The 26,635-nt window shown below is 43.3% G+C and overlaps 1 protein-coding gene across 5 annotated transcripts; it reads left to right on the top strand.

The window, feature by feature from the left end:
• Window positions 1-2,400: 2,400 nt before the first annotated feature.
• Window positions 2,401-24,713, top strand: LOC129869587 (bromodomain testis-specific protein-like). 5 transcript variants are annotated; one of them, XM_055944110.1, is made up of 21 exons: window positions 2,401-3,104; window positions 8,976-9,272; window positions 11,881-12,018; window positions 12,136-12,280; window positions 12,464-12,594; window positions 12,816-13,181; window positions 13,322-13,450; window positions 13,595-13,828; window positions 13,923-14,110; window positions 14,296-14,594; window positions 14,731-14,850; window positions 17,036-17,167; window positions 18,338-18,393; window positions 20,300-20,462; window positions 20,848-21,231; window positions 21,531-21,604; window positions 21,909-22,029; window positions 22,148-22,248; window positions 22,385-22,575; window positions 22,755-23,019; window positions 23,137-24,713. In XM_055944110.1, the coding sequence occupies exons 2-21, from the start codon at window positions 9,072-9,074 to the stop codon at window positions 23,203-23,205; spliced, it is 3,507 nt and encodes a 1,168-aa protein (XP_055800085.1). In that variant the 5' UTR covers window positions 2,401-3,104; window positions 8,976-9,071; the 3' UTR covers window positions 23,206-24,713. The 5 variants fall into 5 exon arrangements, with proteins under 5 accessions (XP_055800085.1, XP_055800087.1, XP_055800086.1 ...); XM_055944112.1 differs by having other exon boundaries at window positions 8,973-9,272; window positions 12,136-12,256; XM_055944111.1 differs by having other exon boundaries at window positions 8,973-9,272; window positions 21,912-22,029.
• Window positions 24,714-26,635: the final 1,922 nt, after the last annotated feature.

Below are 26,635 nucleotides of genomic sequence, written 5' to 3'. Positions count from 1 at the left end.
ACAAACTTCAAGTGGGCTGTCTTGTGCCTTTTACTGAGGAGTGGCTTCCATCTGGCCACGTTACCATAAAGGCCTGATTGGTAGAGTGCTGCAGAAATGGTTGTCCTTCTGGAAGGTTCTCCAATCTCCACAGAGGAACTCTGGAGCTCTGTCAGAGTGACCATCGGGTTCCTCTAGGAAGAGTCTTGGTGGTTCAAAACTTCTTCCATTTAAGAATAATGGAGTCCACTGTGTTCTTAGGGACCTTCAGTGCTGCAGACATTTTCCGGTACCCTTCCCCAGATTTGTGCCTTGACACAATCCTGTCTCGGAGGTCTTCGGACAATTCCTTTGACCTCATGGTTTTTGCGCTGCCATGGACTGTCAACTGTGGGACCTTTTATAGATATGTGTGTGCCTTTTCATGTCCAATCAATTGAATTTGCCACAGGTGGACTCCAATCAAGTTGTAGAAACATCTAAAGGATGATCAGTGGAAACAGGATGCACCTGAGCTCAATTTCAAGTCTCATAGCAAAGGGTCTGAACACTTTTGTAAATAAGGTATTTCTAAAAAACAGTTTTTTGCTTTGTCATAATGGGGTATTTTGTGTAGATTACTGAGGATTTAAAAAAATGTAATCCATTTTAGAATAACACCTTGCCCAAACCTGCTGCTCGTGTGCGCCATCGTGCGCTATCGTGCATAAATGTATTTTGCCCCCCCACACCAAACGCGATCACGACACGCAGGTTAAAATATCAAAACAAACTCTGAACCAATGACATTAATTTGGGGACAGGTTGAAAAGCATTAAACATGTATGGTATTTTAGCTAGTTAGCTTGCACTTGCTAGCTAACATTAATTTGTCCTGTTTAGCTAGCTTGCTGTTGCTAGCTAATTTGTCCTGGGATATAAACATTGAGTTGTTATTTTACCTGAAATGGACAAGGATCTCTACTCCGACAATTAATCCACATATAAAACGGCCAACCGAATCATTTCTAGTCATCTCTCCTCCTTCCAGGCTTTTTCATCGTTTAAATTATATGGTGATCGCATCTCAACTTTCATTGTATTACCACAACTACCGGCAAAACAGTTTTCGTCTTTCTATCACCCACGTGGGTATAACCAATGAGGAGATGGCATGTGGGTACCTGCTTCTATAAACCAATGAGGAGATGGCACGTGGATACCTGCTTCTATAAACCAATGAGGAGATGGGAGAGGCAGGACTTGCAGCGCGATCTGCGTCAGAAATAGGAACGACATCTATTTCAGCCCTTGGTGTCGCAGACGCTCGTTGGCGCGCGCAAGCAGTGTGGGTGCAATAATTGAATAACATGGGTTTCTTAATTTATTTTGAAACGCGACGCTCGCACACACGACGTGTCCGGTCTGGTCAGCATGTTATAGGCTGTAACATAGCAAAATGTGGAAAGTCAAGGGGTCTGAATACTTTCCGAAGGCACTGTAAATGTGTTTACAACATTTTAGATAAATAAGCTCTCGATGGTGCAGCTGTAGAACTTTTTGAGGATCTGGGGACCCATGCCAAATCTTTTCAGTCTCCTGATGGGGGAACGGCGTTGTCGTGCCCTCTTCACAACTTCCTTGGTGTGTTTGGACCATGATAGTTTGTTGGTGATGTGGACACCACGGAACTTGAAACTCTCGACCCACTCCACTACAGCACATGGGTTCCATGTGTTTGATGCCATTCCATTGACTGTTCCAGCCATTATTATGAGCTGTCCTCCAGTCTGCAGCCTCCCCTGATGGACAGTATATGAATAGAAAAGTTATGTACAGCAGTACTTATATAGGATGTGCCTTGACTAGAAAACAGTATATAGATATAAAGTGGGCAAAACAGTACGTAAACATTATTAAAGTCTCCAGTGTTCAATGTCTATTTACATAGGGCAGCAGTCTCTAAGGTGAAGGGTAGAGTACCGTGTGGTAGCCGGCTAGTAACAGTGAATTCTTCTAGTGTAAAGTAATTGATAAACAATATTTTCAGAGTAGCCTCCCCAACACTGCACCTTACCACTGGTTGGGGTTGCACCCCTGAGCTCAAATCAATTCTGTATCAGCTGAGCCAACAAGGCTAGACATGACGTCAGGTGAAGCCAAATTGCCTCAAATCAAAGGCTCTCGTTCGATATAAAGTTGTTTTTGACGAAAATTAAAACGTGTCAGTTTGTCACTTTCACGAGGTTGGAGAAATAACATAACATAACAACTATTTAAGACATTGGCACGAATATAGGTTGTGCCTTTAGATTTCGAGAAAATTTACAACTAAGGAAGAATTGTTCTTATTGACATATCAAACGGCAAACACCGGATTGGTCTGTTTGGCAAGAATTCCCGGAAGTCTCGCGATGTTGGCTTCGAAACTGTGATAGTTCTCAGCTGTACTACCTACACCGCTTGGCTGTACGCTTTCTTTGGGACAGGCACCATATCGATGAAACAGCGACTAGAAACACATTTGTGTATAATATTCGCAAGAAATGTGTTGTTTAGCGGCAATTTTCATTCTTACACATCAATGGAAGGTTCTAGAATGGTCATGTGATGTGGTTTGACCAGTTATGTTGCATTTTGAAAAATACCCTGCTTTTCCGTGTTTTTTTTTTTACGAGTGCCTTCTATAACTTTCAAACTATCTAGGTTACTACATCGAAAAAAGGACGCGGATGTCAGTGAGCTCAAGGTGAACCGATGTTTGCTATAACAATATCTAGGATATTTGTATTTAGTAAAACGAAATCCTCTCCCACGCTAGTGAGGAAATCAAGGACTGAATGTATCACGTGAACTGGTTTGACCAATCACCGCTTGAGTTCTGAACTGAAGTGTATAAATATGAGGCGGTTGCCCATAGAGACGTCCGCCATTGAAGGCTCGTTTTCAATGTACTTGATATTGGTAAAACCGTGTATTGTTTTTTAAAAATATTATTTGTTAGCAAACTAAAAACAGCAACATTTTTATCCACCGCATCATCGGCGACAGTTTCATTTGGCATCCTTCCAGCAGAACACGGTCGGCAAAGAACGTCTGTCTCAGTTCGGCAGTAAAAACAATCTTGTTGTGCCAGAGACGGAAAGGTAAATGTGAAAAGAGGTCAGGGATATATAACGTTAACACATTGCATTTAATCAGCTGGTTACTTTCTGTGTATCCCCTTATAACGTTGATATGGAAGGCTTGTGTGTGTGGTGGTGCTGTTTCAAGTTTGAGCGGTTGGCCTCCTTTTTGTGTGGGCCCTTGACACGGAAATCGTTTCCTGTCACCATTTTGTTACACAAAGCTAACTAGCATTGCTAACAAGCTATAACTAACGTTAGCCATCCAAGATTCGCTTGTCACATTCACTGCCAAATCTGAGCCATGTTCAGGATTCAATCTTTAGCGACAAGGTAGAATTGCATATTTGTTGGCTGGGCGAAGCTTTCGTTTTTAGTTACGAAAGTCACGTTGTAAATTCTCACGTGCTAGCCACCACATTTCGGTCCAACCACGTTGATTGCGTCATGCAAGGAGTTGACCAATAATGCGCAGAAACTATAACTCACTGACGTTTGTTAACTTCAACAATGTTACATTATTTGACGAACGTTAGCTAGCTAGTCAAACTTGTTGTAGCTGACTAACGTTAGCTAGCTATGTACAGCAGGGGTAAAGTTCTCCGTCACTGCGACGGATTTCCGTAATGGATTCTGAAGAGGTCATTTTTTCCGTATAGACCTGCAATAACATTATCGGGGGGGGCTGGTTTGCAGATGACTGCAATGTTATTTAGTCTGTTACGCTGTGTGCACTGAACTGGCATGCATGATTTTTGCTGACATTCCTATATTCAGATGAAGGGAATTAAATAGTATTTTAACGCGCACCAACGCAGTGCTTAACTCAAACAGCGGCGTGTAAGAGCCAATAAATGCTTGATCCGAAAATGTGGTCGGAGCACGCAGAGGCCTAACGTTAATTGTACTCCATACTGCATCGCCGTGTGCCTCAAATGGTGTAATAATACGGGGGGCTCAGTATAGCTCCGCATTGACATGATTTGGTTGATGGTAGGTAAGGGCGAGAGGTCCTGTATAAACACCAACTTCCTTCACAACAGCACTGCTGCTTTGCGAAGGGCAAGAAGTATGCTACACAGCCAGTGCAGACGACGGAATGCCCATGTAGCGCCTTGATCACACTGACAGTGTCATTGCATTCTAGGACTTCAGAAGTACATTAATTTCCAATGGTACGTTGGATTTATCGAACGTATGCATCACTGTATGGGTCGATTGCTTGACAGAAATCGCCGTGAATGTTGAACTTTTGTAGCACACATCCAGATGATGCTGCGTACCACTTAATGTAATGACGTTGTCGGTGTGATCGAGGTGTTAAACACATCTATTAAAAAAAAAAAACATTTAACTAGGCAAGTCAGTTAAGAACAAATTCTTATTTTCAATGATGGCCTAGGAACAGTGGGTTAACTGCCTTGTTCAGGGGCAGAATGGCAGATTTTGACCTCGTCAGCTCGGGGATTCAATCTTGCAACCTTCCAGTTACTAGTCCAACGCTCTAACCACTAGGCTATCTGCTGCCTAATCTCAATCGTTGTTGAGATCTGATATTCTGCGCAAAACGAGACGTGGGCCAGTATCATAGGCCTATCTTCAATCACATTTCTTAAATCCTTTTGGGATACATTTCAGCTGAACTTGGAGAACAATTGGGACTGACTACTTACAAAAAGTGTGCCTCTGACAGAGTTACAAAAGTAAATCGCCGTGTTAGACTGAAGGATATAAGGTCATTTTGTCAAATTCAAGGCTCTTCATGCTCATTAGTTGCTCATTTGGTGTATTTTCTGGTACTTCACTCTCTGTTTTTAAGTCTCCCTTCCTAACTGTTTTAAATTCCCTTCTGAGAGCTGAGACCAACCAGCAATGTATCCTTGGCCAAATATTCCCACATTTTCATAACATGCATGTTAACTCTTGTTTCTGCGTCACCAAATGTTGCATGAGGCAAGAGTAGGCTAGGTGCGTTTCAATTAGCTTGTTTGGTTACGCAGGAGTTGTACTGCTGTAGTGCACCTGCCTCTTCTCACAATGGTTCTCCTGTAGTAAAGTACGATCAAAGCTGAATCAATATCTTGGAAGATCACGTAATGCACGTAATGTAGGCTACACTGACCTGCAAAATCGTCCTGCATTTGGGTATTTTAAATCCGCAACAAAGTTCTTAAATTAGCAATGGCATCTTAAAAGTGCAATGACAAAAATAATACTTTTTAGAGTGCATAATGAATGATAGCATGGTCCAAATCATTTTATTGGTCATATATTTAGCAGATGTTATTGCCGCTGTCTGAAATGCTTGTGTTCCTAGCTCCAGCAGTATAGTAGTCTAACAATAAACACATGTAAAATAATGTAATTAAGAAATATATATATACACTGCTCAAAAAAATAAAGGGAACACTTAAACAACACAATGTAACTCCAAGTCAATCACACTTCTGTGAAATCAAACTGTCCACTTAGGAAGCAACACTGATTGACAATAAATTGCACATGCTGTTGTGCAAATGGAATAGACAAAAGGTGGAAATTATAGGCAATTAGCAAGACACCCCCCAAAACAGAAGTGATTCTGCAGGTGGTGACCACAGACCACTTCTCAGTTCCTATGCTTCCTGGCTGATGTTTTGGTCACTTGAATGCTGGCGGTGCTCTCACTCTAGTGGTAGCATGAGACGGAGTCTACAACCCACACAAGTGGCTCAGGTAGTGCAGTTCATCCAGGATGGCACATCAATGCGAGCTGTGGCAAAAAGGTTTGATGTGTCTGTCGGTGTAGTGTCCAGAGCATGGAGGCGCTACCAGGAGACAGGCCAGTACATCAGGAGACGTGGAGGAGGCCATAGGAGGGCAACAACCCAGCAGCAGAACCGCTATCTCCGCCTTTGTGCGAGGAGGTGCACTGCGAGCGCCCTGCAAAATGACCTCCAGCAGGCCACAAGTGTGCATGTGTCTGCTCAAATGGTCAGAAACAGACTCTATGAGGGCCGATGTCCACAGGTGGGGGTTGTGCTTACAGCCCAACACCGTGCAGGACGTTTGGCATTTGCCAGAGAACACCAAGATTGGCAAATTCGCCACTGGTGCCCTGTGCTCTTCCCAGATGAAAGCAGGTTCACACTGAGCACATGTGAGAGTCTGGAGACGCCGTGGAGAACGTTCTGCTGCCTGCAACATCCTCCAGCATGACCGGTTTGGCGATGCGTCAGTCATGGTGTGGGGTGGCATTTCTTTGTGGGGCCGCACAGCCCTCCATGTGCTCGCCAGAGGTAGCCTGACTACCATTAGGTACCGAGATGAGATCCTCAGACCCCTTGTGAGACCATGCTGACACATGCACATTTGTGGCCTGCTGGAGGTCATTTTGCAGGGCTCTGGCAGTGCTCCTCCTTGCACAAAGGCGGAGGTAGCGGTCCTGCTGCTGGGTTGTTGCCCTCATACGGCCTCCTCCACATCTCCTGATGTACTGGCCTGTCTCCTGGTAGCGCCTCCATGCTCTGGACACTACGCTGACAGACACAGCAAACCTTCTTGCCACAGCTCGCATTGATGTGCCATCCTGGACGAGCTGCACTACCTGAGCCACTTGTGTGGGTTGTAGACTCCGTCTCATGCTGCCACTAGAGTTGTAGTCTCATGCTGCCACTAGAGTTGTAGACTCCGTCTCATGCTGCCACTAGAGTTTTTTTGTAGGTATGTTTTGCGCTCAGCATTCAAAAGTGACCAAAACATCAGCCAGGAAGCATAGGAACTGAGAAGTGGTCTGTGGTCACCACCTGCAGAATCACCCCTTTTTTGGGGGTGTCTTGCTAATTGCCTATAATTTCCACCTTTTGTCTATTCCATTTGCACAACAGCATGTGAAATGTATTGTCAATCAGTGTTGCTTCCTAAGTGGACAGTTTGATTTCACAGAGGTGTGAATGACTTGGAGTTACATTGTGTTGTTTAAGTGTTCCCTTTATTTTTTTGAGCAGTGTATATTAACACTTTTCACTTTTATTGGGCCTGTTTCTGGAGGTGGAAATCATTATTCATTCAATTAGGAGGAAGGTCACCAGAACTGAGCTTTTTAGACATCCCAAGGATTCCGATAGCACGGACCCTGGCCTGTTGCCAACTAGTTACTTCCATGTCTATCAGTAGTGTGCAGTCAGAAATTACACAGTGATGCATTGTTTCTCGTGGCTGTGGTAACTAGTGACAACCTTGGTCAGAGTAAACAACCGCATGTTTAAATAATAAAATGCACCTATACATCCATCACTTCTCACATGTAATGCACACATTAATCTGTAACGTTACGTTCTCCTAGTAAATAAAAATGCATGATATTGTTTTTCTTTCTATTCAGGCCAATGCTTACGTTTTTTTTTCATAACATACTACTTAATTATATAACATTAGGTAATGTTAATTGTAAACAAATTTAGTCTTGTTATGAATTGTATTTTCTAATGTTCATTTTCTAATGTTTTGTATGTCCTTGGGAGTGAAAATTATAGTTTCTCTGTAAAAATACAATGTATTTATTGAAAGAAAATAAACTGCATAGAAATATCAACATAACTTGTAATGTAAATTCTTTGATTGGGTATGGGCAAAAGTGTAATCTCATTGAATGTGTACCTTTTTTGGACGATTGCAATATTCTTGATGGGGTAAGTGGGTAACAAAGGCATCCATCTGTGCCAGCACAAATGTTTTTTGTGAACTGTTAGGTACCTAGTTTGATTTTTAAGGCTGTGAATGACACTAAACGTCCCCTGCCTACAAGTCTATTGGAAGTGTTTTTCAAATTTGAGTGATTGGGAATTTCCCTGAGAAATTGGGCCTATAGTTGACTGTATAATAGACAGCGTAGTTTGTTCATATGCATGTTATGTAATTCATATCTTTGGTAATGTTGAATCATTTATGGCTGAAAGTTAGGTATTTTATGACTGTTCGGAATAACAAAGGGTTAGGTTGAATAATCATAAAAATGTGATTTTCCTAGAATATTACATTGATACTGTGATGCAGAACCTTGAACTTCGTGACTATTTTATATTTTTTTGTGACGTGAATAGTGCTAATGCTTTTCATAAAGTGTTGATGCCTAGAATGTTGTTACTTATTTGATTAACTAATTGTCAAAAATGTTTGACTGGAAACGTAAGCATCTAAGTTCATCAGTTGGCATGGCGCTTTGTAGAGTCAATTGATACGCCCATACTTTTCATAAAACCATTTGGTTGGATGGTAGAGGAGAGCACTGCTTACTTTGCTGTGGTTTCCGATGGGAGAATTTGTAAATAAATAAAAAATATCTGCGGTTTTATTTGTCAAGTGATCTTTCTCTGACAGATATGAGGTAAGTAAATTTGGAGCTTTAGATGCCACATTGGACATCAGAATTGTAATGTTGCCTGTAGCCCACAATGCACAGGTCCAGTAGATGGCAGTAGAAACCAGTTCTGAATATCATAGGATTAATTGGTAGTTTTTTTGTAGGTATGTTTTGCGCTCAATTTTATTTAGAAAACCCCTTGTCAGTAAAACCTTTTTTTCCCCCTGCACAAAAACGCCCCAATCTGCCTGTGTGGCACCGTCTATGGACATACTGGTGTACGATATAGCAGTGACTGGTTTACGTATTGGGCTTTGAGTCGTCTTTGATTTTTATGCAGATGGCATTTTCATGGTTGTTTTTTTAAATTGTGGCCCAAGCCTTCCTATCTTAATAAAACAGTCAATCAAGCAACTTCATCTCCATGACAGGGTGATTCTGCTCTGGATATTGTACCAGGGGATCAAAAGGGGTTTTGTCACATTATTATTGTACAGTTATCTATAGAGAAATGCCCAGCCATGCTGAAAACCACCCCTCTCTTTCAGTAGTCTTGGAGGAAGATGTGTGATGAGAGCTGAGCTACGGAAAATAAGTGTCGCTCTCAACTGCTACCCCGTGTTCACCACGCTTTGGACTGCATCACGATGACAGACACCAAATACCCTTCGGTGTCCAGGGTGGGAGGCGTGAACCCTCCTCCGCCGAAGTTCAACAACCCAAAGAAACCTGGTCGCCAAACCAACCAGCTGCAGTACCTGGAGAAGGTGGTGGTCAAGGCCCTGTGGAGACACAACTTCTCCTGGCCTTTCAGGACGCCTGTTGACGCTGTCGGACTGCACATTCCAGTGAGTCTCACTTTTTGTTACTTGCAATGACTTTTATATATGGTTGTTTTTTCCCCCAACTAACTAAACTATACACAAATATAAAAACAATAATTTCAATGAGTTATAGTTTATACACTGCTCAAAAAAAATAAAGGGAACACTTAAACAACACAATGTAACTCCAAGTCAATCACACTTCTGTGAAATTAAACTGTCCACTTAGGAAACAACACTGATTGACAATAAATTGCACATGCTGTTGTGCAAATGGAATAGACAAAAGGTGGAAATTATAGGCAATTAGCAAGACACCCCCCAAAACAGGAGTGATTCTGCAGGTGGTGACCACAGACCACTTCTCAGTTCCTATGCTTCCTGGCTGATGTTTTGGTCACTTTTGAATGCTGGCGGTGCTCTCACTCTAGTGGTAGCATGAGACGGAGTCTACAACCCACACAAGTGGCTCAGGTAGTGCAGTTCATCCAGGATGGCACATCAATGCGAACTGTGGCAAAAAGGTTTGCTGTGTCTGTCAGCGTAGTGTCCAGAGCATGGAGGTGCTACCAGGAGACAGGCCAGTACATTAGGAGACGTGGAGGAGGCCGTAGGAGGGCAACAACCCAGCAGCAGGACCGCTACCTCCGCCTTAGTGCAAGGAGGTGCACTGCCAGCGCCCTGCAAAATGACCTCCAGCAGGACACAAATGTGCATGTGTCTGCTCAAACGGTCAGAAACAGACTCCATGAGGGTGGTATGAGGGCCCGATGTCCACAGGTGGGGGTTGTGCTTACAGCCCAACACCGTGCAGGACGTTTGGCATTTGCCAGAGAACACCAAGATTGGCAAATTCGCCACTGGCGCCCTGTGCTCTTCACAGATGAAAGCAGGTTCACACTGAGCACATGAGCACATGTGACAGACGTGACAGAGTCTGGAGACGCTGTGGAGAAAGTTCTGCTGCCTGCAACATCCTCCAGCATGACCGGTTTGGCGATGGGTCAGTCATGGTGTGGGGTGGCATTTCTTTGTGGGGCCGCACAGCCCTCCATGTGCTCGCCAGAGGTAGTCTGACTGCCATTAGGTACCGAGATGAGATCCTCAGACCCCTTGTGAGACCATATGCTGACACATGCACATTTGTGGCCTGCTGGAGGTCATTTTGCAGGGCTCTGGCAGTGCACCTCCTTGCACTAAGGCGGAGGTAGCGGTCCTGCTGCTGGGTTGTTGCCCTCCTACGGCCTCGTCCACGTCTCCTAATGTACTGGCCTGTCTCCTGGTAGCGCCTCCATGCTCTGGACACTACGCTGACTGACACAGCAAACCTTTTTGCCACAGTTCGCATTGATGTGCCATCCTGGATGAACTGCACTACCTGAGCCACTTGTGTGGGTTGTAGACTCCGTCTCATGCTACCACTAGAGTGAGAGCACCGCCAGCATTCAAAAGTGACCAAAACATCAGCCAGGAAGCATAGGAACTGAGAAGTGGTCTGTGGTCCCCAAAACAGAATCACTCCTGTTTTGGGGGGTGTCTTGCTAATTGCCTATAATTTCCACCTTTTGTCTATTCCATTTGCACAACAGCATGTTAAATTTATTGTCAATCAGTGTTGCTTCCTAAGTGGACAGTTTGATTTCACAGAAGTGTGATTGACTTGGAGTTACATTGTGTTGTTTAAGTGTTCCCTTTATTTTTTTGAGCAGTGTATAAGGAAATCGGTCAATTGCAATAAATTCATTAGGTCCTAATCTATGGATTTCACATGATTGGGCAGGGCTGAAGCCAGAGGTGGGCCTGGGATGAGTCAGACCCACCCACTGGGAGGCCAGGGCCAGGCAATCAGAATAAGTTTTTCCCCACAAAAGGGCTTTATTACAGATGGAAATACTCCTCAGTTTCATCAGCTTTCCTGGTGACTGGTCTCAGACTATCCCGTAGGTGATTAAGCCAGATGTGGAAGTCCTGGGCTGGTGTTTACACGTGGTCTACAGTTGTGAGGCCAGTTGGACGTACTGACAAAATCTTTTAAAATGACGTTGGAGGCTACTTATGGTAGAGAAATGAACATTCAATTCTATTTCAGCAGCTCTGGGGGACATTCCTGCAGTCAGTATGCCAATTGCACTCTCCCTCAAAAATATCACCTCAACTCTGGTGTTGTGTGACACAACTGCACATTTTAGAGTGGCCTTTTATTGTCCCCAGCACAAGGTGCACCTGTGGAATGATGGTGCTGTTTAATCATCTTCTTGATATGCCACACCTGTCAGGTGGATGGATTATCTTGGCAAAGGAGAAATGCTTACTAACAGGGGTGTAAACAAATTTGTGCACAATTATATAAAAAAAAATGTAAATAAGCTTTTTGTGCGTATGGAACATTTCTGGGATTTATTTCAGTTCATGAAACATGTGACCACTTTACATGTTAATTTTTATATTTTTGTTCAGTATAAGTTGAATGCACTGACTAAGTTGCTCTAGGTAAGTGTCTGCTAAATTACAAAAATTGTACTTGTTTATTTTTCATTTCCTCGATCTTCATTTTCCATTTCCTCCATCCTTCCTCCACCTTAAAAATCTTATCTTTTGTATTTAACGGTTTCCCATTATTTTTCTATTTTAGGATTACTATACAATTATCAAAACGCCAATGGACTTGAGCACCATCAAGAAGCGTCTTCAGAATAATTATTACTGCAACGCGTTGGAATGCATACAGGACTTCAACAAACTCTTCACCAACTGCTATGTATATAATCGGGTAAGGGAAAAAAGTTAACATTTCATATTGTATTAGTTTGCCACGCACCAATAGTGTGACTACATGGTCTCCTATTGAATGACAGAATGCACAATAATCGGGATGACGTTTTTCCAGCCTGGAGATGACATAGTTCTGATGGCCCAAGCCTTGGAGAAGATCTTCCTACAGAGAATGGCTGAGATGCCCCAGGAAGAGACTGAGATATCTGCCATCACAACCAAGACACCAGTGAAGGGTGGGAGGAAGTCCTCCTCTGCTAGTAGGCTACACAGCTGCTCCAGCTGCTTAATCTTGCACATAAATTGTATGCGTCCCAAATGGGTGGCACCCTATTCCCTTTATAGTGACTACTTTCAACCAGGGCCTTAGAGCTCCATACTATCTATTATATACTCCTAGGAGTACACACTGCCATCTAAATGTCCTATGTTCCTATGTTTAGGTGTGGTGAAGCTGAGGCCCCAGTCCCCTGTGTCTGAGGTGGTGTTCCAGCAGACAGTGACAGTTATCCCTCCTGAGGCCCTCCACACCGTCCCCCCTGCTGCCCAGCTCTCCTCACACATAGCAGCCAAAGTCAGTACCTCTTCACAATTACCTCAGTGGGTACTGTGTATATATTTTGACAGCAACTTTAACCTCTATACCACTTGTACATTCCACATAAACATCACTTTTGTAGTTTCCAGAATACTTTGTAACATGTATATTGTGCAACCTCTGTTTAGTCTGTAGTTTGATTGCATTTCCACCCTTCTTAGATAACACCCAGCCCTGTTGTATTCATATCGTTTCAGATCAAGAAGGGTGTGAAGAGAAAAGCAGACACCACCACGCCGACAGCCTCTGCTCCGATCACCAGCTGCGAGTCGTCCCCCATCGTTGACGGCTCGGCGGCCTGTAAGCTGTTCTCCAGGCGGGGCAGCGGTCGGCCCATCAAACCCCCCAGGAAAGACCTGCCGGACTCTCCCCAGCACCACCAGAGCAAGAAGAGGAAGCTCTCTGATCAGCTCCGCTTCTGTAACTGCATCCTGAAGGAGATGTTCACCAAGAGGCACGCGGCCTACGCCTGGCCCTTCTATAAGCCGGTGGATACAGAGGCCCTGGGTCTACGCGACTACCACGACATCATCAAGCAGCCCATGGACCTGGGCACCATACGGGTTAGATAGCCGTGTTACACTAAACTTGTTGAACAAGAGGCTAGTTGGCATCTGCCAAGGTTACTTTGGTCTAGCTGTATCTTGTTCCTTGATCTCTCTCACTATTATGAAGATGACAGTATTTGCGTGTTTTCTCACAGAAAAAAATGGACGAACGTGAGTACATGGATGCCCAGGAGTTTGCTGCTGATTTCAGACTCATGTTTTCCAACTGTTACAAATACAACCCACCCACCCACGAAGTTGTTATTATGGCAAGAAAACTACAGGTATGATTGCCCTTGGTTTCAGCCAGTCCAGTCCCTAGAAGTTGTTTAAATAAATTGCGATGGAATAACGAAAGTGCAATATGAATGAATATAGATTGTTGGTGAGAAGTTTTGACGAGATGACTTGTGGCCCCTACCCACCAGGATGTGTTTGAGGCACGCTGGCTGAAGCTTCCAGTGAGGAGTGCGGGTGATCCAGGACACTACGGTCACCACAGGGACAAGAAAGCGAGAGGAGATGGGCCTGAGCGCTCTTCCAGCACAGGCAGCAGTGACAGCGAGAGCTCCTCTGAATCGGAGTCCTCCTCTGGTACGGAGGAAGAGGAGGAGGAGGAAGAGGAGGCCAGAGTTCTACGGCTGGCTAAACTAGAGGAACAGGTATGTTGTGTCATCTTCCCTGGCCATGCTGACATTACTGTTCTGTTACCTACTGCCATGTATCTAACTGATCTAACTCTCCTCTTCTTTTTAGTTGAAAGCGGTGCACGATCAGCTGCAGAAACTCACCCAGGAGCCCCTGCTCAAACCAAAGAAGAAAGAGAAATCAAAGGAGAGAAGAAAAAGGAAGGAAACGAGTAGTAGACCGAAGCAAGAAGAAGACCTGAGGAAGACCAAACCTAAAGTACAGCAGAGGGGCATCAATAAGGGCGCGTCTGCAGTGTAAGTGGCCAATCTTTGTTGATAAATTGCTCTAATTGTTTTCTAATCCCGATCCCCAGTGTAACTCCTTTTCTTCAGCCAATACACAGGATTACTGACTATTGTTGCCAGTTGCAAATTTTACTTTGAAATTAACTTCCATTGTCCTACCAAGAGTTTGTTAATGTCTTCTCACCCCTCTGTAGGCACGGCAAGAGGAGGAAGATGGAACTCCCAATGGTGCCCTACAAGTCTGATGAGGAAGAGGTGCCAGCGGTGCCCATGTCGTACGGTGAGAAGAGGCAGCTGAGCCTGGACATCAACAAGCTTCCGGGGGACAAACTGGGCAAGGTGGTGAACATCATCCAGGCCAGGGAGGCCTCGCTCAGAAATGCCAACCCTGAGGAGATCGAGATCGACTTTGAGACCCTCAAGCCCTCCACCCTCAGGGCCCTGGAGAGCTTCGCCATGACCTGCCTCAGGAAACGGCCCAAGAAACACAACCGTGAGTAGTTGTAGTACTCACCTTTCTTTCTGAGCTTCCTTGCGGGTTGATCATTGCACTGTAGATCTCAGTACTACTTACCAAGGACATTACCAGGCTCAAATGTCATTGTTATTTTCCATCTTATTTCTACCAGTGAATAAGCTGGTGAAAACCAAAGGACCAATACAGACTGTGAAGAAGCAGGATGCAGAGAAACATCTCCAGAGTATTACTGAAGAAATGATCTCACTGGCAAAGAAGAAAAAGACAACAAGTAAGTAAAGCGTGAATCTGTGGTAGCAAGAACCAGAGCCATACAGTGTGTATATATAGAGAGTTGGGCCAATGCGGTTGAGCGTTCCGAATGCGCTGCTTTCTCCTCCATAGCCATTACTAAGTGATAACGCTTTTCGTTGTGTTTATTTCTTATATTTTTCAAAACCTATGAAGATGTCCAGTGAAAGCAGATATGCAATTTGTTGACACTACAACACAGTAAAGACTTGGATACACATTACCCTGAATGCTAATCAATAAAAACGTCAAATTCCCTGCTCTGTTTTGCTTGTTTACAGCGGGTAATTTCATAGAGAACTGTCGTCGGCGCTCTCGTTTTGTTACATCACCAGCATTTAAAGAATAAAGTTCTATATGGGCGCTAACATGGCGGCCATTCTGAAAACCGAGCCTCGTATTTATACAGTGGGGAGAACAAGTATTTGATACACTGACGATTTTTGCAGGTTTTCCTACTTACAAAGCGTGTAGAGGTCTGTCATTTTTATCATAGGTACACTTCAACTGTGAGAGACGGAATCTAAAACAAAATTCCAGAAAATCACATTGTATGATTTTTAAGTAATTCATTTGCATTGTATTGCATGACATAAGTATTTGATCACCTACCAACCAGTAAGAATTCCGGTTCTCACAGACCTGTTAGTTTTTCTTTAAGAAGCCCTCCTGTTCTCCACTCATTACCTGTATTAACTGCACCTGTTTGAACTCGTTACCTGTATAAAAGACACCTGTCCACACACTCAATCAAACAGACTCCAACCTCTCCACAATGGCCAAGACCAGAGAGCTGTGTAAGGACATCAGGGATAAAATTGTAGACCTGCACAAGGCTGGGATGGGCTACAGGACAATAGGCAAGCAGCTTGGTGAGAAGGCAACAACTGTTGGCGCAATTATTAGAAAATGGAAGATGTTCAAGATGACGGTCAATCACCCTCGGTCTGGGGCTCTATGCAAGATCTCACCTCGTGGGGCATCAATGATCATGAGGTAGGTGAGGGATCAGCCCAGAACTACACAGCAGGACCTGGTCAATGACCTGAAGAGAGCTGGGACCACAGTCTCAAAGAAAACCATTAGAAACACTACGCCGTCATGGATTAAAATCCTGCAGCGTACGCAAGGTCCCCCTGCTCAAGCCAGCGCATGTCCAGGCCCGTCTGAAGTATGCCAATGACCATCTGGATGATCCAGAGGAGGAATGGGAGAATGTCGTGTGGTCTGATGAGACAAAAATATAGCTTTTTGGTCTAAACTCCACTCGCCGTGTTTGGAGGAAGAAGAAGGATGAGTACAACACCATCCCAACCGTGAAGCATGGAGGTGGAAACATTCTTTGGGGATGCTTTTCTGCAAAGGGGACAGGACGACTGCACCGTATTGAAGGGTGGATGGATGGGGCCATGTATCGCGAGAACTTGGCCAACAACCTCCTTCCCTCAGTAAGAGCATTGAAGATTGACAACGACCCGAAACACACAGCCAGGGAAACTAAGGAGTGGCTCTGTAAGAAGCATCTCAAGGTCCCGGAGTGGCATAGCCAGTCTCCAGACCTGAACCCAATAGAAAATCTTAGGAGGGAGCTGAAAGTCCGTATTGCCCAGCGACAGCCCCGAAACCTGAAGGATCTGAAGGTCTGTATGGAGGAGTGGGCCAAAATCCCTGCTGCATTGTGTGCAAACCTGGTCAAGAACTACAGGAAACGTATGATCTCTGTAATTGCAAACAAAGTTTTCTGTACCAAATATTAAGTTCTGCTTTTCTGATGTATCAAATACTTATGTCATGCAATAAAATGCAAATTAATTACTTACTTAATTACAATGTGATTTTCTGGATTTTCGTTTTAGATTCCGTCTCTCACAGTTGACGTGTACCTATGATAAAAAATTACAGACCTCTACATGCTTTGTAAGTAGGAAAACCCGCAAAATCGGCAGTGTAGCAAATACTTGTTCTCCCCACTGTATATGGATCTGTCAAGGATCTGTGTCTGTGATCTAGGGGCCTTGTTGTCCTTAGAAGAGTCAGGGAATATGGGTTCTTCTATGTTTTCTGTCTGATGTCCAATAGTGAATAACTCAACTGTGCAGTGCTTGCCTCAGTTTTTCTCTCTGTTGTCCTATACATAACAGTTGTCCCTCTTTGTTTTTCTCCAGATGAGCTCCCCAGGGCTCCTGCTGTCCCAGACCAAACCCAGCCATCCCGTCTCCGTGAGGGCATCGGCTCTGACAGCTCCAGCAGCAGTAGTAGTGATTCTAGCAATTCTGATAGCAGTGACTCTGATTCAGGTTAGCTGTTCTCCTCCGCACTAAGCACTTTCCTCCCTACCTACCCACTCCCTTTCCCCACTCTCTACACATGGATTGAGTGAAAAAGATATGGCTTTAAAACCCACTGGGACTCTCTAGCCTCTGTAGAACTCAGTCACCTTTTCACCTGCTGGTGAAACCAAAATACATGAAGAAATATTGTTTTTTTAAAAATGGTATTATTACTTACATTTAGTCTGTCTATATAGCCAACTCTGTCCCACAAACCTCTTTCATCAGACTATTAGGGTGTTATATGTATGTTTGATAATGTTATTGTTTTGTTGTAGTTTCACTGAATTTATTTGACCTTTTGAAAACACGCTGTAGGTTAGGTTTGAAATGAGAACAGTCAGTCTTCTGTGCAAAATGTCAATTATCCAACGGGCCCCAGACTGCTGCTGCAAGTTCTTAAACTGCCCATACAGACTAGCCACTAATTATAAGCCAGAGATCTTATTTTCACTCCTACCGGTAGCTATACATCTTTCGATAAACATAGCAAAAATCAGATGGGTAGGGCTAGAGAAGTACCAGGACAGTGTTACTATACTCTTCGCCCCCCTCATCTCACCCTCCATACTCTGAACCATTGCAGAGTCAAAGCTGGTCCTCATCACTATTATACTGGTTTTGATTGTACTTTGATTTTTGTACTTTTTGTGTTGGGTTTTTGCATGATTTAGTATAGAGCAATATTAGCTTAAATCTAATACAATCTATAATGTATTTAAAGTAATCAACAGATTGTAACGTTAATGCAGACCTTGATGGAGTAGGATTTCTGCTGCACTTATACATTTTGTAGTCAGTGCTAATGTTTTCTTGTTGCAGTTTAACCTAACATAGTTAGTCTTGGTGATCAACACCTAAAGGTTCAAATAAATACATTTTCAGACAATTTGACATTTTACTGTTAAGTTGTGTTTTTCTTTAAATTTTTATCACAAATCGTTAGTCTACTAGACACATTTTCTTGCGATCACAACTTAAGCTTCAGCTGAGAATTGGTTTGAGAGTAGTGATTCCAGAGTAGGTCAGTGGAATTGTTTTGATATTACTTGAAGGTAAGTGAAGCAGATCTTTGTTTTTATTTTCCAGTTATCCTACAATGGGTAAATTTAAATTACTATTGTACCTGTCTTTCAGTGAAGAAAACCAAGAAGAAGAAAAGCCAAGGTGCTCCACACAAGGTCAAGACCAAGGTAAGTCTGTAACATAGGCCCTGCTTCCTTTTAACCTGTCTAGCCCGCGAAATTCAAAAAATATTTTTTAGAAATATTTAACTTTCACACATTAACAAGTCCAATACAGCAAATGAAAGATAAACATCTTGTGAATCCAGCCAACATGTCCAATTTTTTAAATGTTTTACAGCGAAAACACCACGTATATTTATGTTAGCTCACCACCAAATAAATAAAAGCACATACATTTCTTTCACAGCACAGGTAGCTTGCACAAAACCCCAAATAGAGATAGAATTAGTCACTAACCAAGAAACAACTTCATCAGATGACAGTCTTATAACATGTCATACAATAAATCTATGTTTTGTTTGAAAAATGTGCATATTTCAGGTATAAATCATAGTTTTACATTGCAGCTACAATCACAAATAGCACCGAAGCAGCAAGAATAACTACAGAGAGCAATGTGAAATACCTAAATACTCATCATAAAAAATTTATGAAAAATACATGGTGTACAGCAAATGAAAGATAAACATCTTGTGAATCCAGCCAATATTTCAGATTTTAAGTGTTTTACAGCGAAAACACAATATAGCATTATATTAGCGTACCACAATAGCCAACCGCATTCATTCACCGCAAAGGTAGCGATCGCAAAAAAACAGCAAAAGATATAAAATTATTCACTAACCTTGACAAACTTCATCAGATGACAGTCCTATAACATCATGTTACACAATACATATACGTTTTGTTCGAAAATGTGCATATTTAGCGGTACAAATCGTGGTTTTACAATGTGAATACGTAGCCAAACTGCACAAAATTATCCGGATATATTTCTGACACCTAATCAAAGAACTCATCATAAACTTTACTAAAAAATACATGTTGTACAGCAAATGAAAGATACACTAGTTCTTAATGCAATCGCCGTGTTAGAATTCTAAAAATAACTTTAGTACGACATACAGCTTACGTTTATAGCGAGACAGCGCCTGCAATGAGGGCGGAAAATAATACTAAACATTTTCCACAGAAATACGAAATAACATCATAAATGGTTCCTACTTTTGCTGAGCTTCCATCAGAATCTTGTACAAGGAGTCCTTTGTCCAGAATAAATCGTTGTTTGGTTTTAGAATGTTCTCTTCTCCTGTCGAATTAGCAATCAAAGCTAGCCAAGTGGCGCGAAGTTGTCCATCTTCACCAAACGCAGAGAACGGAAAACACCAAAACTCCCGATTTTTAAACGTTCAATGATCTGATAAAACTATATTGAAAAAACATACTTTACGATGATATTATCACATGTATCAAATAAAATCAAAGCCGGATATATTAGCCGTCTATACAGAAAGCTTTTCAGAAGGCAATCCAGGGTTCCTTCCCGCGCCTTGCTGAACAAAGGAAATTTGGGGTCACGTCATTCCAAGAGCTCTTGTTCGACCTCAGATCAAGCTAGACACCCCATTCCACCTCCCGCTGCCTGTTGACATTTAGTGGAAGGCGTATGAAGTGCATGTATATCCATAGATTTCAAGCAAATGAATAAGAAGGCCCTGGAACAGAGCCTCGATTTCAGATTTTTCACTTCCTAACAGGAAGTTTGCTGCAAAATGAGTTCTGTTTTACTCACAGATATAATTCAAACGGTTTTAGAAACTTGAGAGTGTTTTCTATCCAATAATAATATGTATATTGTACGATCTAGAATCGAGTACGAGGCCATTTTAAATTGGGCACGATTTTTTCCCAACGTGAAAATAGCGCCTCCTATCCCAAAGAAGTTATTAAACTAGTGGTCTAATTCACATGGTTATACGTTCACTTTTGTGAAATTTGGATGAATATACTTGAAGGTTGGAATTACAGTGCGTTTATTATAAATTGTAAGTCCTTTCCTTCTCATCTGAAGTCTAAAAATAAGAAATCTGAGAAGAAAGACTCATTGTCGGAGTCTTCTCTCCAGACCAGCCTGCCCCTGCATGCCTCTCCATCCCCAGCAGCAGTCACTAAAGGCCAGTCTACACAGCAGTACCCAGCCCAGCCTCCTCTAGATCTGCTCATCTCACCCCCAGGTAATAAACGCTTGTTGTCTTCATGTTTGTGTGTTGGCTATAAAGGAACTCAATGGACAACCATGTCAAGTTCTGTAACACTGTCCTTTAATGATTTAAAGGTGGTTGACACTGCTCTTCCAAAGTCCTTAGTGTCAGCCCTAGCTATGGAAATGCAATTTATCCTGTAAACCAGCAGGTTTTACGTCCATTGAAAGTCTCAGGCTGGACTGAGGATTGCATTGTTTGGGTTAGAGATTAAATAGCTGGAGTGCCAGGTTTCTCTGGTCAGTGTTTCTGTCTCTCGTGGGATGAAGTTTATTTGATTTTAGCTAGGAAGTCAGATTGGGATGGAAGCCTTATCTTACTGTTACTCTTGAATCTCCCCCTCCCCACTTGTCTTCAGCCTTACACAGCCGCCTGCCTCCGCAGCCTTCAAGACCTAGTTCCAAAGCAGCACCACTACCTCGCAAAAACATGGTGGCACCCCAGCAGCTCACTGACATTCAGCCCCAACAACCAGACCCCCTATCTGAGAGCCCTACTACCCCCTCCCTCACTCCCCCTTCTGCCTCCTCCTGTGATCCCTCCCTGACTCTAACTCTGCCCACAGACCCTCTCAGCACAACATCCACCCCCACACAAGAACCTCCCTCCAGCCTACGCTGTTTGCCCCAGCCCTCTCCCCTAGCACTCCTCACCTCTCCTCATTGTCAATCACCGGGCCAGACACAGGAGGTGAAAACTGGGCCAGTTTATCTCAATCTACCTGATAGGGCACAACAGGAAGGTAAGATCTCTTCAGTCAGCTAAGCATCCCCCCTAGCTTGTAGCTGTTAGCATGTCCACTCCCCTGTGTGTCGCCTGCTTCTCAGCCCATAGCTGATCATGTCTGTGTGGCGTCTGTAGATGGTGTGTTTTGTCTCTTTGTTTGCAGTGTGTTATAGATGCCATGTCACCATCGCTGTAGCCTAGGCTGCATGTCTCATCCCGCTCTGCTCCCCATCAACTGCTGCCTGCTTACATCCACAGTGTTGGTGTCTGTCTGTGGAGAATAATGCACTGCTTTGTTTTTCTCCTGTCCATCAGGTCTGTCTCCGCTGCTGTCCCCTCTGACCTCTCCTCCTGTAGGTTTATTACAGGCTGCTGGCAGCAGATATGAGGTATGCCCTCCTCTTCCTGTTGTTGATGGATGAATTGTGACGCTGGATTAAATCACTGTTTAAATGAATGTCTCTGTCCTTGGCATTTATTAATATCGAAAGAGTTGGCTGGTATATTTTGGGGGGAAGGAAATTGGGTTAATATCGATATGTCTACTGTGTTCTTTTCCTTTTTGTTGCGATTTAACTGTGTTTTTACTGGCCAAATCCTTAATGAGTGGAGACAGATTGTGTGAAATAGCATTGGCCTTAGCCCTGGGAGTGGTAATGGAGGTTTAACGCTGTACATCTCACTTTGTCCTAGCAGCTGTACCCAGTGCTGTTGTCCCCTCTACAAGACAGCCCATTACAGCCTGTGAAGGATGACAGGAGGCTCTCGGAAGCACTGGAGGAGACTCCCTACAGGAAGCTGCAGAAACAGACTAGTAAGCACAACTCTTGTGTATGTGTGTACGTACGCTCAGTGTACGCTGTGTAAATGTTTTCCTTCAGAATTTCTTCCAGAAATCTTTTAAATGGATTCTATTTACTCTGCTTCCCCAGATACCAGACACTCTGACAGTGTGTTTGATGGTAGCAACACCAGCCTATCTCATCCAGCTAATAAAACCACTGCTGACGGAAAAAATACACCTGCCAAAAAGGTACGCAAATGTGGATGGAACTTAACACTACCATTGTCAGTAATTACTTGAAATACATTGTATGCATGCCCATAGATGCATTCATATTATTTGTCTGAAAAAAGTGAAACTCCATTTGTGAAACTGTCCTTGGTAGGATATTGTCCTGAAGAACGCAGACTCCTGGGCTAGTCTGAGGAAGATGTCTCTTTCCACTCCCTCTACGGTGAGGTCATCGAAGGAGAGCTTTGATAAGTTTCGCAGGGCAGCCATAGAGAAGGAGGAGAGAGAGAAAGCTCTGATTCTAAGGAGGATGCAGATGAAGGAGATGGCTTCTGGGAAGAGCAGGTATTATTCATCCATCCAGTCATAAACATATTTTCTTAATTTATTCTTTAGTCTTATCATTTTCATGTCTTGTAGGAAATGATGCCTCACCCAAAATCCTCAAATAATGAAGTAGATCTCTCAATATGTGAGTGATACTTGATGTTCTAGCTGACATTGTTGTGACGTTTTCTTTTCAGCCTGACTATGCCAGTATCAGTGCCACCTAGAGCAGCAGAACCGGAGCCCCTGCCCTGTAGAACTCCAACCCCAGAGCCAGCAGAGATCCCCCTGCAGACAGAGGACATTGTGGAGCCTCCGCCTCCTAAAGCTCCAGAGGCCCTGAGAGAGGAACCTCCAGTGGCTGCCCCAACCCCACCTCCGCCCCTCACTACTCAGACCTCTGTGGACAGGGAGAGGGAGATGGCCCGCAGGAGAGAACAGGAGCGACGCAGACGGGAGGCTGTACGTTCCTTTTATTCCTCTTCCATGTATTGTATTATGCCAGTCATTCTTCTGTTCTTTTATACAGTTGAATCCCAGACTGTGTAATCTCATAACTTACCGCCTCTCCTTCCTTAGATGTCTGGTATCATTGACATGACCATGCAGAGTGACATCATGGCAACATTTGAGAAGAACCTGGACTAACAAAATGGCAGCAGGCAGTGCAGCTTGTGACCGACCGACTGATGTCTTCTGTTGTTGGACAATAAATAAATGAGCATGGTGTTCCAGTAGACAGCACCCTAGGCTTCTTCTCTCCCTCCAGACTGTCTGTCTGAACAGAGCGAGCTGCATCTAAATTAAGGAAACGGGTCATTGTTGCTTCCCAAATGACAATCCTACCCCCTATATAGTGCACTACTTTGGTCTGGTCAAAATGATTACATTATATAGGAAATAGGGTTCCATTTGGGACAGCCTATTACTATCCTTACCAGGGGAAGCTTGTACTGTACTATAGCAGCATCACATAACCCCAGTACATTTTAGTATTGTTGTAAACTGTAAGAAGATACTGTAAGATGTAAAATATTGATATTGCAACAAAAAAACACTCTATGGACCATATATAGATGGCATTTGACTTTCCTTTTTCTACTCATGGTGATGGTGGTTTTGTAAATATCTGCTGCACTGAAGTAATGCTTACCTCTTAGAGAAAAATACTAAGTAAAAAGTTAGCAAAATGAAGAGCTGTTGAAAAAAATAAATGATGAAAATAACTTGTTTTTCCTCCAACACGTAGAGTCCTCTGTTCCTTTTCACCTAGGTTACTTCCCAAATGGCACCCTATTGCCTTTGTAGTGTATTACTTTTGACCAGGGCCCATAGGATCTTGTAAAAAGTAGTGCACTATATAAAGAATAGGGTGCCATTTGGGACACTACTTGGTGAGTCGTCCTCCTATGACTGCAGTACACATCAACCGGTTCACACACTTCTTAACATTCCAACTCTGACTTGGCTGAAATGCATAACCTGACCTTTGTGTTTGCTACACTCCCAAATACTAATACTATGTATATCCATGTACTGCACTGTATAGTTTCTCCAGTTATAGTTCTTATCTTCATACTTCATTCATAGTTACAATTCTGCACCTTGTTGTGGAAAAATCTTCAATATGATGCGCTGTGTTTTACAATGCATGTCCTATTTGATTGACTTAAGTAAAAAATGCCTTTCTGTTTATCTGTATGAAATCATACTTAGTATTTTGTTACATGGAGGCTGAAGGTGTGTTGATCTTTGCCAAAATGTCTATTTCAAATGTGGGACTTATTTAAAACTATACACTTGTTTTGAGTTTCTGCTTGAAAAAGTTTAAGTGCCATGTATAGTGGTGTGCCTAAAGCAAACTTTAGGCATTGTTGATGCCTACATTGTTGGCTTTTTCTAATCAAGATCCAATCCTGACTAAATGTTTTGGGAGACATGTAAGACTTTGTTAATGTTTTTTTGATCCTATGGTTCTAGCTATTCTGCAGGGTTTTTTTCTCTCTTTGACATAATGAACAGTAGCACTTTATTCTGTATCTTGTGGTATGCGTGAATGTCATACCATTTATAGAGAAAGAACTAATATACTTTTGAGAAGATCACACTCTAAAAGCTAAATCATAAAAAGATTTATTAAAGCAGTGTTTTCTGTATTTGTTTATTGTTGTTTTCTACATCGCCTCTGACGCTCGTTGGCTGTGGCAGGGTTTGAAAACTATTATGGACTACAAAGTGAAACCCAGCCACGAGCTAAATGCCTTTTATGCTCGCTTCGAGGCAAGCAACACTGAAGCATGCATGGGAGAAACAGCTGTTCTGGATGACTGCTTACGATTTCGGTAGCCGATGTGAGCAAGACCTTTAAACAGGTCAACATTCATAAAGCTGTGGGGCCAGACGGATTGCCAGGATGTGTACTCAAACCATGCGCAGACCAACTGGCAAGTGTCTTCACTGACATTTTCAACCTCTCTCTGACCGAGTCTGTAATACCTACATGTTTCAAACAGACCACCATAGTCCCTGTGTCCAAGGAAACTAAGGTAACCTGCCTAAATGATTACTCCCCGTGGTACTCACGTCAGTAGCCAAGAATTGCTGGTCATGGCTCACATCAACAGCATCCTCCCGGACACCCTAGACCCCCCCCCCCCCCCACACACAATTTGCATACCGCCCCAATAGATCAACAGATGTCTCAATCGCATTCCACACTGCTCTTTCCCACCTGGACAAAAGGAACACCTATGTGTGAATGCTGTTCATTGACTACAGCTCAGCGTTCAACACCATAGTGCCCACAAAGCTCATCAATAAGCTAAGGACCCTTGGACTAAACACCTCCCTCTGCAACTGAACTTCCTGATGGGTCACCCCCAGGTGGTAAGGGTAGGCAACAACATGTCTGCTACGCTGATCCTCAACGCTGGGTGCGCCTCAGGCGTGTGTGCTTAGTCCCCTCCTGTACTCCCTGTTCACCCATGACTGCGTGGCCAAACACGACTCCAACAGCATCAAGTTTGCTGACAACACGACAGGGCTGTAGTGGAGCAGGTCGAGAGTTAAGTTCCTTGGTGTCCACATCACCAACGAACTGTCATGGTCCAAACACACCAAGACAGTCATGAAGAGGGTACGACAACACCTTTACCCCCTCAGGAGACTGAAAATATTTGTCATGGGTCCCCAGATCCTCAAAATGTTCTACAGCTGCACCACCACCTGGTATAGTAGCTGCTCGGCATCTGACCGTAAGGCCCTACAGAGGGAAGTGCATAGGGCCCAGTACATCACTGGGGCCAAGCTTCCTGCCGTCCAGGACCTATATACTAGGTGGTGTCAGAGGAAAGCCCAAAAAATTGTCAAAGACTCCAGTCACCCAAGTCATTGACTTTTCTCTGCTACCGCACAGTAAGCGGTACGGTCTAGCTTCTACCCCCAAGCCATAAGACTGCTGAACAATTAATCAAATGGCCACCGGATTATTTACATTGACACACCCCACCCCTGCATTTGTTTTTTTACTCTGCTGCTACTCGATGTTTATAATCTGCATATTCACACCACCCCTACCTACATGTACAAATTACCTCGACTAACCGGTACCCCCTGTATATAGCCTAGTTATTGTTATTCTAGTGTTACTTTTTAAATAATTTTTACTTTAGTTTATTTGGTAAATATTTTCCTAACTCTTTCTTGAACTGCACTGTTGGTTAAGGGCTTGTAAGTAAGCAATTCACGGTAAGGTCTACACATGTCAGTACATGTGACAGTTTGATTTGATTAATGGATGATGACGATGATTTATAGAAGTGCTTGACTTGGACTGAAATAGGTTCCGGTACTAATTTTGGGTGTCGGTACTGTTTATATTTAAGTGCAGGAACTTCACAATAATTTTAAGCTAATATTTTATAAGATGTGTAGGAACTCAAGCAATATAACATTTTAGGTGCCGGTACTTGTATTTGTATATATTAGAGATCCCCATTAGCTGCTGTTCCGGTGAGCTCCTGCCCAAGTCAAGCACTAATGATCAGCCAGTCCAAGGAGGATATCCAGAAAGTCTTCA

Source organism: Salvelinus fontinalis, chromosome 14 (genome assembly GCF_029448725.1).
Source record: "Salvelinus fontinalis isolate EN_2023a chromosome 14, ASM2944872v1, whole genome shotgun sequence".
In the NCBI taxonomy this organism is placed as follows: Eukaryota; Metazoa; Chordata; class Actinopteri; order Salmoniformes; family Salmonidae; genus Salvelinus; species Salvelinus fontinalis.
This window is presented reverse-complemented; position numbering and strand designations above follow the sequence as displayed.

Coding starts and splice junctions, on each gene's coding strand:
- LOC129869587 (XM_055944110.1), top strand. CDS start 9,072: ATGACAGACACCAAATACCCTTCGGTGTCCAGGGTGGGAGGCGTGAAC. Junction 17,168..18,337: donor TAGCAGTGACTCTGATTCAG/GTTAGCTGTTCT, acceptor CCTGTCTTTCAG/TGAAGAAAACCAAGAAGAAG. Junction 18,394..20,299: donor CACACAAGGTCAAGACCAAG/GTAAGTCTGTAA, acceptor TCTCATCTGAAG/TCTAAAAATAAGAAATCTGA.